Source organism: Colias philodice, chromosome 14 (genome assembly GCF_061535455.1).
Source record: "Colias philodice isolate Cphi_HAF_F1 chromosome 14, ilColPhil1 Martin Lab GWU primary, whole genome shotgun sequence".
Lineage (NCBI taxonomy): Eukaryota > Metazoa > Arthropoda > Insecta > Lepidoptera > Pieridae > Colias > Colias philodice.
The window spans coordinates 11,454,672-11,468,936 of record NC_143099.1 but is presented as its reverse complement, the minus strand read 5'-3'; the positions used below and the strand labels follow the sequence as shown (position 1 = coordinate 11,468,936).

The 14,265-nt window shown below is 31.6% G+C and overlaps 2 protein-coding genes across 3 annotated transcripts; one reads left to right on the top strand and one right to left on the bottom strand.

The window, feature by feature from the left end:
• Positions 1-3,937: 3,937 nt before the first annotated feature.
• Positions 3,938-9,408, top strand: LOC149483078 (uncharacterized). The gene is made up of 3 exons (XM_089703199.1): positions 3,938-4,021; positions 7,112-7,189; positions 8,311-9,408. The coding sequence occupies exons 2-3, from the start codon at positions 7,117-7,119 to the stop codon at positions 9,078-9,080; spliced, it is 843 nt and encodes a 280-aa protein (XP_089559325.1). The 5' UTR covers positions 3,938-4,021; positions 7,112-7,116; the 3' UTR covers positions 9,081-9,408.
• Positions 9,409-9,537: 129 nt separating this feature from the next.
• Positions 9,538-13,795, bottom strand: LOC149483077 (uncharacterized). Of its 2 annotated transcripts, none has more exons than XM_089703212.1 (4): positions 13,703-13,784; positions 10,985-11,127; positions 10,465-10,602; positions 9,538-10,103 (listed from the first exon to the last, which is right to left on the bottom strand). In XM_089703212.1, the coding sequence occupies exons 1-4, from the start codon at positions 13,703-13,705 to the stop codon at positions 9,905-9,907; spliced, it is 483 nt and encodes a 160-aa protein (XP_089559338.1). In that variant the 5' UTR covers positions 13,706-13,784; the 3' UTR covers positions 9,538-9,904. The 2 variants fall into 2 exon arrangements, with proteins under 2 accessions (XP_089559338.1, XP_089559340.1); XM_089703214.1 differs by having other exon boundaries at positions 9,948-10,103; positions 10,475-10,602; positions 13,703-13,795.
• Between the last annotated feature and the right edge of the window lie 470 nt (positions 13,796-14,265).

Here is a 14,265-nt window from a genome sequence, read left to right as displayed (position 1 = left end):
GAAGTGACTATAAGTTGGAAAGTTTATAATAAGGTACTGCAATTGTGATATTAGGTTAGAGTGACAATAAATTTATATTTTTTTTTACTGTTTGCATATTTTTTTTGTAAAATACCTAATCCAAGTTAAACATTTTTTTATCAATCTTTCTAACTACTACGGTTACGATTTTGCGCCTTATGTAAAACTTCGATACAATTAAAAAAAAAAATAATTTGGAAAATCCAAAAGTGCACGCCTCATAATTTTTTTTTTAATAAATATTTATTAATTATTATTTTTGTTTATTTAATAACAATTAAACCACATCGAATCAGATCCTGAAAAATGAAAGGGTTCTATTCCTGAGCATACTCAAGCGTAAGAGAAAAAAAAAGACTCGATTAGTAAAGTATTTCGGTCGCTATCGTGTTAACAAGAAAAAGGATCCGCACATACAGACACACGGACGTCCAAGACAGAACTTTTTTAAACTGTTTTTTAACTAGTTTAAATAACAAAAATGACATCAAAAATATCATGAACGTTAAAAATAGTGTTTTTTCTTAATATGTGTGTGTATGTATTATCTTACAAGTGCAATGTATGATACATAAAGACATTTTAACAACTTAACTGTCCAATGAGTCACATATGACTCATGGTGAACTTTTGGAATAAGTTCGTGAGTCACAGGTGACTCTTTTTTTCAAGAATCTTTGGGGTATATTTTTGTTATGAACGTGGAGTGATATTCTAAATATAATTACGTGAACGTGTGGCGAAAACCCTAACCTTCAAGAAATTGAAATAAATTTTCGCAAAAGTTTTATACATTATCTGTGGTAGGTACTAAGGTAGGTAGGTGTGTGTTTCCTATTTGTTCGAAATAAAACAAAAAATACAGTGAAAAGGAAAACGTTTTATTATGAAAAATATGTTTGTAAGTATTATTAGGAGAACCAATCAACACATAATATTATGTTTTTCGATGTAGATATATAAACAAAATGCTTTTTTACATGTTTTGCACTCTGTGTGCACTTGTTTAGCTTTTCGAGCCAACTGCCCTTGAATTTTTAATTTTTCATAGCAACCGGTACATCTCTTTCGAACTAACTTATTGTTTGTAGTATTACGCGGAATTTCTTGAAGACTATGGCCAGGAGATGAACTAGAAACTGGAGATCTGGGAGTCAGAGAAAGCGAAAGTCTTGAGGCACGTTATTTTCTGTAGTTCTCGCTGCTGGCCCTAGAAAATGTCGAACTAAATGTTCTTGTACTTGCAAAACAGACAATTTAGGACATCCTGATGCCAAATGCACCTAGCATTTATTACAGAAACTTGAAATAAAATATCAACAGCGATTTTTTTGTACCAAGTTAGGCTTTTGCGTAAAGCAGAGTGAAAGGATGCTAGTTGGTCCGAAATATCTATACCTTTTGCTTCATTATAGTCTATTATAACGTCGGGTTCATCAAATTCGGTTCGTCGGGTCATCAATCAAGTTTTATTGTCTATACTTGATGTGTACACATATGACTCATTGAACTTGGAAAAAAAAATCTTTTATCCCACGCTCATGCTCATATATGAGGCATAAATATAAATTGAATAAAATAAATAAAAACAATAACTATTTTTATAAAATATAATTTATTAAGACAATGTGAATGTTTTTTACCCTAATAGAAAAAAAAAAACTGATGGACGTGGGGTAGTGTTATTTTGTATTGTATGGGGACAGTGAAGTTGTTAAGTTTGAAAAATCAGATGTTTTGCGCGAAGTGACAGTAGTACCCACCTCAACGCTTCGCTTATGAGGCGTGCAAAAGATGTAGGTACAACTGTTAAAGTCGCTTCCAGCATCGGTTGGAATTTTAAAATTTAACCTATGCCACTGAAAATAGGTAAAATACCAGCGTTATTTAAAATGCCTGTATCCTCCTTAATAAGAAATCCCGGGAAATTTAAATTCGGATGTACGATTTGTAAATTATTGTGTTGTTCTTTATTAAATCATAAAAAGCTTTCCGCTCGCCTAATTAAAGAAATCTTAATGAGAAATTTGATCACCGCCGCAAAATATTTTATGACAACGTCCCGCTACTTTCCCGACTACTTATCTCTAATTCTCCAATAACTAAAGTCATATCATTAAATCGTTCCGTTGCGAAATCAAAGAAATGCAAACAAACACACTTTCCAATTATAATACATATTAGTAAGAATTACGAATTACGGCCAAAAGGCCAACACGATTATTTGTATCTATCTACGACTACATGGATGAACAAATTATCACAATTCGTATAGCGGTTCGGAAGTTAGGTGCAGGTGCGAGTGCGGGTGGGCACAGGTTCCTATAAAGCGTCCTGCTAATACCTAAAATTGTTTTCTGCGCACCGGATCGTACCTACGGTGTTCCGAGCCGCCATTAAGTTTGAATTGAACTGTACCTGTTGCTTGGACAATAATATCGTTTTTTTTTACGCTGCAATAGTGGAGCGCTTGGCCACGATCTCGCCTGATGCTGAGATGTGGCCTAAGATGGAGCGCGCTTCCCTAGAATGTACCTGTTCACACTCCTCTTGAAGACCCCCATATTGTCCCCCATCGGGGAACTTAATTCGCACTCCTTTTACCTTTATGTGCACTTTTTCATCCAGATTTAATCAGTTATTTTATCCATTATACACCATCATACACCATCCTCTGTATAACACTTTCGGTCAACTTAATTTTCGCACGTACCTAACGTTTAAATGTACTTAAACATGATAAAATTGTATTTAAACATGATTATTATTATTAACTACAGAACTATGTGCATGGTTATTAGCGAATAGTAAACAGAGATATCGGATATACCTACTATCTCGTTACAGGAAGGCAATGCAGGACGTTCAGAGGATTTTGAACTTGACTTTCCCTCACAAGTTCTACTAGTTACGTGTTACGGATACGCACGGAAGGAAAATTGTATTTAGTGGCGGATTTAGAACTAAAGATAAATATTTTTTTAAACATGTTAGGTAATGCCTTAAATATTTGGATCCCACTGCAGGGACTATAGCCTGAAATGCTATGATGATTATGGCCATAATATTAACCCACTTATGACTAAACGGCAATCCTTATTTTTATATATTTTTTTGATAAGAGAGTTAGTTACTATAATTTTAGTGCTTCGCAGTTTTATGCTGAATACAATGCAGTTATGAACCGCGGATTGATAAACTGTTTCTTTTTTTGATAAATTCTTAGTCTAAGTAGGTTAGTAAAACCCTTGTAAAAGCCAATAATATCTATTATAATTAAAAAGCGAAATCAATTAGAAGTCAATCATTAAATTTTATTGTTATTGTATATTGTAATACCTATTAGATTAGAATTGTGTAGATAATAATTATTATGAAGTAGAAATCGCAGTGTAATTTAGATCTTAAAAAAGAAAAGATAAATTCGTCCTTAACTATTTATTGTATAAATAATGTAAAATATTTTTCACTATGTTTTTTACAAATTCTAAAAATATGAACCTAGATTGAACCTATAGGTATTGGATATTGGTAGTTAGGTAATCTAAGGGGTACGAGGTTCAACAATCATCTAGGTAACTACCTAATTATTAATTTTTCATTTCTTAAGCTTAGTGACGATGGACGACGATGACTTTAGTCTCTACATTTTGTAAAGAATAAACAAAAATCTTAGTAACTTTTAGCATTAAAATATTTAACATGAGTTTAATATTTTACAAAAGCGTTTTTACAACTTTCAAGTTATACCATCATGCAGATATCAAAGATTATTTACCTTTGATTATGATTATTAACCTTTGATAATACAATAAGTCATTCGTTAGTTATAAGTTATATAATTCCTGATGATAATATTATTGTATTATTATTTAGTTACGTGCAATGACTGGACACAAAGTCGGAGTGGTCAGAAGCTTATAAAGTAAGGTAAGGTTCTGCTAACTTTCATTCATGTTTCTTTAGTGATGAAAGTGAGAAATGTGCTCTGGACAATAAGGTAAGCGGTTTTTGATAACACAAGTTAATGGTGTTTTAAGGAGCCTGTTTATTGTATCATTAGGGAAATAAATTACCTAATTTTAAGTTATCATGTTAGAGGTGCTTTAATAAAAAGACATTCTAGCTGTAATTATGAAAACCTTATTTTATAAGAAAGGATTAAGTAGTAATTAATACTACAGAATGTTTTCTTTTTTAATAGTTTTCATAATTCATAGAGCTTAAACTCTAAGCTCAAATAAACTGCTACAAAACAGGCGATTTTATTTTTATACACCCATTCTTCCTTACATTCTTCAAAGCGTCTCAATATTTATTTAACGCATGTTGAATTTAGTCAAAGGGTTTGCGATAAACCTTAGAACTACTTAGGATTATAGCTATATCTTTTATTTTATAAAAAAAAACACATTGATGGTATCGTATAATACCAATTATACAAGCATACGGAAAAAAAATCAATTGTACTTAATCTTTAAACATTTGAAATGAACCATTTCGAGTACCCAAAGGAATTCATAGGAATTTTTTCACGAATGGCAACTATACCTACCCAGAAGCAATGCATTGGAAATTATGGTTTTTAGAACTACGTATATTATGAATTTTAGCTTTCTTTTTTTGTAATGTACAATACTAGTTAAATAGGTATGTATATTTGGAAATAATATTTTCTAACTACATAAGGTAACGGCACCAGTCGTGGACAAGCATCCAGTAATGGACAAAATAAATATTAAATTTAAATATTAAGACCAAAATTAACGTTACATAATTTGGCAATACTTAAAATAAAAGTTTGGTTCATAAGCTATCAAAATACGACATTTCATCTTATTCGGCCAAAATGTTTGAAGATGGCAGAACGTTATGTTTAGTTGCTGCGACTCGTTTCGAAGAAATCCGTTTTTACTAAGAAAATCCTTAAGGAAGTGAGGACACAATTTTGGTTATAAGAATTTTTGTATAAATGTCAGCAAAATTTGATATTACTTTTATTTATAGTAGTTAAGTGTACGAAATATTACACGATTTAGTATCTTGATAGGTTATGTTGTTTAAATAAAATTCATCAGTGTCCATAACTGGATTTAATTCTATGGATATATCCATTTATGGACATATGTCGAAAATAAACTTTTTTTAAAGGTATTAATTACATGCGCTTTTCTGTATTGTCTTTTCTTTCTGATTAATAATATACCTATCACGACCATTTCAAACAAAGGGTTCCAATATTGTACAACAATTGTCCATGACTGGATTTGCTTAGGTTCCTATAATGGACAGTGATATTTTTTGTTAAAATTACACTAATGGGTCCAACAACATAATATCTATCTAAACATGAAGAATATATTTTAGAACAATGGGTCATTATGTGCTGTGCGACTCGTTCTCGGCTTCATTCTCTTTCACTGCGTAGAGAAGTCGCATACTTATGCGTATTGTAACTCATCTATCATAGAGAGTTCTCTGATGAACTGTTTGGATCGTTGTCTGCTGCTAAATTCCACCACCATATAGCACACACGCTTAAATTTCATCCACACCATCTTGACAACAGTTTAAAAAAAACTTTTTGCCTCGTGCTACAATTTGTAATCCATATCGATGGACCGATCAGATTAAGGCTGCTGGCGGATTCAGATTGGCGATTCACTTCACGAGTGTAGCGGAATGCCAGGCAGCAGAGAGATATGGCGGAACATCGTGAAGCGGGTAACATCTACCCCCCTAGAGTGATATGACGAAGAAGAAGAAGTCCCAAAATGGATGGAATGGCAGTACTTTTTTAGTTATATTTTTCATCCCTGACTTATTGAGAAAAAAAACCATATTGGTGTTTCTTAACGGACATAACTCGTATTTAACGATGCATTTGTCAAATTTTTGCCTAGAAAATGGAAATTAAGACTGTTTTAAATAGTAAAAGTATGCAAAATAATTAATAAGTACAATTTTTTATAAATACATCCCCGATTTATTGTATTCCAATCATCATTTTCAAGATTCTATTGATAACTATAAGTCTTCTCCAAGTGTAAATAACAGGAGAAACGACATTAGGTACAGTCCATAAATAGGTGTTCATAACTGGATGTTGTCCAAAACTGGGTGTCCATCATTAGATTTTTCACTGTCCAACACTGGTGCAAAAAAGTGGTTTTTTAATTTATAAATAACTTCATTATTTATGCATTGTAATCTTTTTTCTAACATTGGTTACGTTAAACTAACATTGAACTAAAGGTATAACTAAACAATATCCAATAAAGTTAAAAAACCTACGAGAAATTTGCAAAAAACTTCAATTTTTTCCTTAATCTGTACAAGACTGGTGCCGTTACGTTACCTATTTAAATTCAAATAACCGCAAGTTAATGAGAAGAATGACATGCTTTTTTGTTTTCTAGCTATGTAGGCAACTTTTTGAATAACTTATTATTTGCAACCGAATATAAATTTCTTTGTTGAATTATTATATGGCGAAATTTCATTTAAATAGATAGATATTTAAATAAATTTACGTAGCGTGTCGAGATCGTAATCTCAATGTACTTTCTATAAAACAGGAATCTGTTGTAGGAAGTCTGCGGCTCTGATAAACAAAGTCGGTGATAAAAACGATAATTTTTATAAACGATTAATTATGTTGGTAATAAATGTACTGTATGGATTTTATTATTATGTTTATTACTTCGCTTTCTCTTGATTTTGTTTGTTGATCGAGACTTTATTTTTTTGTGCATAGGTAATAATTTATCTTAACTGGGGTGAAAAAGTAGAGGTGATATAGGTAAGTGTATTATAGTAGAGGCTAGTGAATTAAAAATAATAGTATCTTAACAAAATAGTTACTGAATAGTAAGTCCTTAACCTCAATCTCTATAGATTATCTTTTACTGTTTAAATGAAGTATTATCTAATAATTATAAATGCAAGGAAATGCTGATTGTATTAAATAGCAAAAAATAAGAGGAAGTTTTGACAATTCTTATAAATAATGAAAAAATACTTCCTCTTTTTAATAAATATATTATAATAAATTATAACATTATTTGTAGAGAGAAATTTATTGTTTCAGTAAGCATGTGTACGCTACGCGCGTTGTGTTTTGTTTTGGCGGTGTGCGCAGTTCACGGTGGAGTTACTAAACCTTCTGGTAATTATTTTATTTATTTGTTATCATATTAAAAACAAAAAAATATAATGTTGATATGTTGTACTTATTGCCTTATTGTCAAAAAGTTATCGCTTTCACAGTTCACTTATAGAAAATCAGGCAGCGGATTTTCCGAAAATATTTAAATTAGGTTCAGGAATGCACTCGGTATATTTTATTTTCAGATTTCTACAACATTATAAGTAGGAAAAAAATTTTAACATGAGTACTAGCCTAGACTTACATAAATATAGAGCAATTCATAATCCTAATTCTTTAAATTAAGAAGATAAATTATACCTAGTAAAATTGAATTTACATGTTTTCGTCGATCGGTATTCTTTACGAGAAAATCACTAAGTTTCCGGAGAAGTCACTTGTATTTCAATCTTTTTATATCATCAAGAGTATTTCTGATTCTCTACGATATGTCCCTTTACTATGGGAACGATGGCGATGACAATAAGGTCGAAATTAATAATATCAATTATCAATTGAATTTTACGCACGTTAAACCAATTTCGAATCCTTGACTTTTCCGAAGTTCGAGGCCTTAACCGCTCTGCTACCTCCGCTAATTACCTTCATAACACGTACCTAATTAAGAAATCACTTATCTACAAATATTTAGTTCATCTATACTAATATTATAAAGCCGAAGAGGTTTGTTTGAACGCGCTAATCTCGGGAACTACTGGTCCGATTTGAAAAATTCTTTCGGTGTCAGATAGCCCATTTATCGAGGAAGGCTATAGGCTATATGATATCATCTCGCTAAGACAAACAGGAGCGGAGTAAAACCGCGGAGCACAGCTAGTAGATAATACTCATATTACGTTTGTTTGCAAAGAAATCGAAAGTTTAGTACATAGTGTGTACTGTGTAGTGAGAAATATCGACTCACCGCTATTTACTTTCTCGCTAACGAGTTCTAAAGGTGACTATCGTTGATAGCATTTTATCTATTAAAGCATTTAACCGGAACTAATCTAAGTGCGGTGTACATTGCTTTGACTGTACCTACGCGGTTATGTTATTTCGTCTCGTAGACTTATTTAGGCCGCAATGTAATAAAAACAAACAATATCTATTTAACAAAAAACTTTACTTAATTTTTTCAGGTATCTCGCAGTTTTGGATGGACGATATAAAAGTCCTCGACCAAATATACGGAAAGACATCAGACAAGGATCTGTACGGAGCCACTCTTCCTCCCAACATTCGATTTGATATCGATCGTGCGAAACAAGTAAAAGCGGAGGCTTCTCAAACACGGGAACACTATATCTCTACGGATGAAGAGGATCCAGATTTCGATGACCAATACAAACCACATTCATTCGGCGACCGATACGCAAAACAATTCAACAAGATTCACAAAAAAGACAAGACTAAAAAAGAAAAAGCTAAAATTGAATCACCACTACATTTTGTAGGTCTATCGAACTTCAAACCGATATCTCAATCAAATGATCCAGAAACATACAATTATTTGAAACATCTCGAACATTTTGAAAAGCATAAGGTTGAACTGCCTGAAACTGAGAGCGGTTTTAAACCATCATACATTGAAAACAGTGAAGAGGAGGAAGCCTATAAGAGTATTCAGGACATATTAGATGCTCACGAATCGAACAAAGCGCGTAAACCTGAGACTGAGTTCAATGATAGTTTGGAAAAATATCCAAGATATCTAAATAAGGAAAACGATGATACGTATACTAGATATGCAGCTAAAGCAGTGCCAACGAAAAATAAAGTCAGGTTCTTGAATAACAATAGCCTATATTCGAGGTGTCGTACAGGAAGATGCAGGAAGCGAAGTTCAAACGGATATCGTTACGCTTCCAGACCATACATACGAAAAATAAAGCGCATAAGAATCGCATGATCCAATACATTGTTATTGTTGCCTTGTTTTTATAGATTAATGTTTACTTTGTAAGATAATCTTAGATTGTAGGATTAAGCTACAGTAATGTTCTGTTAACCGAAGCGGAAAATTATGCGATTTTGTCGGACAGAAATTTCTTTTACTATTTTTAAAGTTAGTTATTGTTCGCCTAGAAATGAGATATATTTGTTTATTAAAATGAGACTGTAATATCGATTGTGCAATATTTATGAGATCTTTAATAGTTGTATGTAGGTAGTAACTAATAGATATTGTAAGTATTTAAGTTTGTTATTTATTAAAATAATTGTTGATTTTAAACAAATCTTTTATTATGGTATAACTACTTCGAAATGAAACACAATATTAATTAAATAAGTTTTATTAAAACTATAATTACAATTAGTCTTAAAATAGATACTTATATAAAATTTCAACGTAATTTTCAGGTTATGAAAATCAGTGAAAATACTGCATTTTTACTCATAAGCTTCCGTTAGTTTGTAGAGGAAGCGACTGCAAATTTGACGATATATTTTTAGCAACACAAAAGCCGAATAGGATTTACAAACATTGTTTCATAAATGAGCACAATTTGCGTCCTCTGTGCTTAAATCTGAGACAATATTAAACAGAACTCGACGACAAAGAAAATTGGGTCTAATAGGGACAATTAGTTTATGGCTTGACAAGAGCAATGTATTTGCCCAAAGCCTAACATTTTTATTTGCTTAATGCGTCATTGATAAGGCGAATGACATGGTTTTAAATCGCGCCTATCAAATTAGAAAATGCATTTTGCAGGAAAATGGCAATTTAAATTAATAGATAAAGTTCGGATTTGTGTTGCTATGTCGTCCTGGGTTCGCCACGGGGTTGACCATACTTCTGGTCTTCTTTTTGCTGTCTTCTATACTCTGGAGTAAGAAGGGTGGCGGGTGACCGTTGGCTTGGCTCTGCCTTTGCTGTCTGTCGTCTATCTTACGAGACAGTTCCTCTACGAACTCCCCACCCGTCTGCCTGGAATGTTTGGTTTTATGTAGAGATAGGCTAGTAGAAAAAACGGTATTGAGACAACAAACAATTGTAATCCCATGAGCAATAGCAATAGTATACGTTAAACGATTAAAAGTTTTATGGATCACAGAATATAGGTCATATTTATTTTTGTTATGAATAGAGTATAATTATTGACATGTTAAAATCTGTTTAATTTGAAAAAAACCCTAAGTATAAAATTGCTAGTAACGTACTATGAAAACAGTTATTGTTAAAACTGGGCATTTGGCATTCCCAAGGGAGGAACACTGGGCCCGCTATTATTCCTAACATTCATCAATGCTCATTAACTTTATTGATGTTAAAATCATTATCGTCGTACCGATCAGTACCTCGGCCACTCTCCAGGTCGCCGTCGGAAGCCTGGTACATGGAGAAGCCGCGCCGAGACAGTTCCTCATCAGGGACTAGCGCTGGGTTGTTGAACGCGTGGTTTCCTTCCGGACTCATCTGTAGTTTCCTGAAGATATATAATAGTATTAAAATAAATTGATTCATGTGCTATTGTAGGTACACTGTAAAGATGAAGGAATCTATAATGATAGTTTTTGTGATTGAATTTCATAATTGAAACTTCTTTGTTTTCTATCGTCAAATGCATGCCTTCATTTGCTGATCTTATCTTAATTTTAGAGCATGTATGTCTATCTACTTTTTGTACCCATCACAATATTGAATCTAAGTTTTTATTTGAATCATTTAAAACCAAATCTCGCTGTGTATTATAATTATCTTTTGCACGCCTCATAAGCGGAGCGTTGAGTTAGTGCTCTACTCTCGCCTTTTTATGATATTTTTGATTCATAATTTAAAAAATTAGCTAAACAATTGAACAGACTTACTGTACACGAAGTCGGCCTGTATTGTTCAGGTCGTGGATCTTCCGTCTCAGGCTGGAGACCTGCGTGCACAGGATGATGCAGACGAGCAGGAGGACGAACCACGCGGCGCTGAACACGCTCACGATTATTATCGTTTCTGTCTCCTGGAATAGTTATTTGTTTATCACTACATATTCAAATGCTCTTAATATAATTATCTACTATAACTATTTCTTCAAAATACATATACACTTGTAGTTATTTCATAGATCCTTCAGAAAGTAGCATAGCAAATGTTTGGTAGAGGTTTTTGTCTCTTGTAAATTATTTTGTATGTTATTGTGAATATCAATAAATTTGGTTAATGGTATTAAAATATGAGTCTGATTATCACGTAAATCTCTAAAAAAATTCTAATGGTTGCATCAGAAGATTGCAAATAATATTAAATAGTAAACATGAGCAATAATTGTTTGCGAACGTTTTCTTCAGTTAACTTATCTAGATATAAATAAATTGAATAAATATGCAAGCTATTTATTGCTTATCATAATAACATTGATAGTATAATTATTCTTCAAATATTATCAGTTCTACAAGTGACTGTTATCAATACATTAATGATAATATATTGTTACACCTCTTCTTCAATGAAAGCACTGAAAAATAATTTTACTTAAGGTCAGTAATATTGTAAGAAATAGGTTATTCCGGCCATTAAATATACCTATAACATAATATTATCATATATGTGTACATTAAATTATTAAGTTCTACATTTAAAATTTCTACAGGCGGACATACGAACAATGTAGCCCTATTGAAAAAAATTACGATTAGTAGTAAGTAATAAAAATCACACATTAGGCCACATATTAGCTCAACATCAGGTGAGATTGTGGTCGAACGCTTTCCTATCGATAATAATAAAAAAGAGCGTGTGTGCCGAGCACACGTGTCAAAAGTGAAACTTCAAAGATACCAAAATCGTCGCCTTACTATCTATTGACGGTATCAACGAGCATAAAGAAATTTCACTTCAAAAAAATAACTTATAAAACTATGATGAGATATAAAGTATTTTTAATTGGTATAACAGTGGTATAATTCACCCTATTTATTTATCTAGATGTAAGATGCAAAGTGATAGATGTAAGATACAAAGTGCACAAAATAAATTATAAAATTCTTCATGCGTTACATTTTCCTTTATTTTATCGAGATTTCTATTGACCTATGATGTAATAAGGTGACGAATTTCTTTGTAATGTCTGCAGGAAAAGTCTTGACTAATGAGTGACTATTATGCAAATAAGTGATTAAGATAATGCATGCCTACTCATGTTAAGATTATAGGATATATCTTGAAGCTATTTTCATCCTTCACATGCATGCATTTTGTATGTTGCTAAAAAACACACTCTAGTTAAACTACCAGATTTTCAGTTACATAATGTAATAAGTACAACTAAATATATTATTTGCTTATCTATACGAATTTCATACAATTAACATTCAAACTTATTTAATTATAATATCTCTGGACTCTGCATATCAATACAATCTAATTGTGATTTCTTGGTGCAGTTTCTTGTTTATATTTAATTTTGAAATTTCTATATTTTTTTGTCTATAATATTCACATTTCACACACTGAGTCCTCTCCCATTATTGCGCGTCTCTATTAGAGCTTACGATAAAATAATCAATGATAACACATTTGAAGTTATCAAAGGAATGCGTGACATAAACATGCTCACATTAGATTATTTACAAGTGAATAGATACTGTTTTAGACGTGGAATTAATCTATCTAAGTATAGACTGAAGAATAGGTAGTTCAGAAAAAAATATTGAATATTGGTTAAGTTTTCAATAAATAAATAAAACGGTTATTGTTATAAATAATGGTTGGATATAATAATGGTTGTTATCAATCAAATAAAAAAAAAAACATGACAGTAGGATCAGCAAAAGTTGGTCCATCAGTTATGAAAACAACGCTAATTTTCAGCCAGTTCATATTATTTAAAAATTAAGTATCAAATATTTTAAATTTCTAAACCTATTTCACAATAAACGAATAAGTACTTCAGATAACGAGACACGTACCTACTATCTACGATTCAAAGCTTTATACCACTTCAGACGTATTTATATTTTGTTAATTTTAAAATAACACTAGCTGTTATTAAAAGAATGACATTTCAAATTTTATAATTGAACACATACTTAAATTTAATGAAAAATATTCTTAGATATATATTACTACAAATAAGGATACAAATATGGAGATGATGATTATAATTTATTATCTATTAATAAATATTTTGGGCTATTTGCTATTTAGTCATAATGATAAAATCATAAAAATATGACCATAAAAAGGTAAAACAACTTAGATAAAATGCTATCTTATGACTAATAAAAAACATTACCACAATAGTAAACAACTAAAAAAAAAACAATTGACATATTATAATTATTATTTTCAATGCAATTTGACATTGGCTGAATGCGTCTTTGTCTTAGAGTTATAATAAAAAAAAGGAAATAAACGTTATCTTCTATTTTGAATAAGGTCTACGTGCGTTAAAATCATACACACTTCATATTTTGAAATGGTTTAAAGGGTTTTTATAAACATTTCTATTCATTAGGACTTACTGCACTATTAAACGTAAACATGTGTCGTTTAAAAATCAATTAATGTTTATAGATTTATAAAGATACACTTACCATATTTCTACGTATCCGGGTACATCGTTTACCACAACTCGGCTCGTACTGGCAGCCGCTATCAGTGCTTATCTCTTATCAGTGATAAGTGATAATGCATCTCGGACATATCGCTCCAGTGTTTGTTGATAACACGTTGGACGTAATTCCTTTTCTTAGGGTAACAAGTGGGTCATTATTTGGATTGGTTTATGGGAAAGAAAATATATTCATTTTTACCTGTAGGTTTTTACAAAAAGGTTGTGATGATAAATATAATTGATGGCTGATGATAAATATAATTGATGGCTGATGCTAGTAGCTTTTTCTGATAAATTATTATAGAATTTTGGTAACTTTTTTCATTTCTGGCGCGCTCCTATTGGAAAAGGTGTAAATGGACTATGTAACACCAAGATTATTTTTTCATTTTCAACCTAGTTTCCGAGATTATCTAATTCAAATAAACTTCATTTCTTCTCCATACAACGATGCATACTTACAATTATTAACACCGCAACATTGAGTAGGCGTTTGTAATCTTTTGTTTATCATCTTTTATTCTGTTCTAAGAAAACTTATCT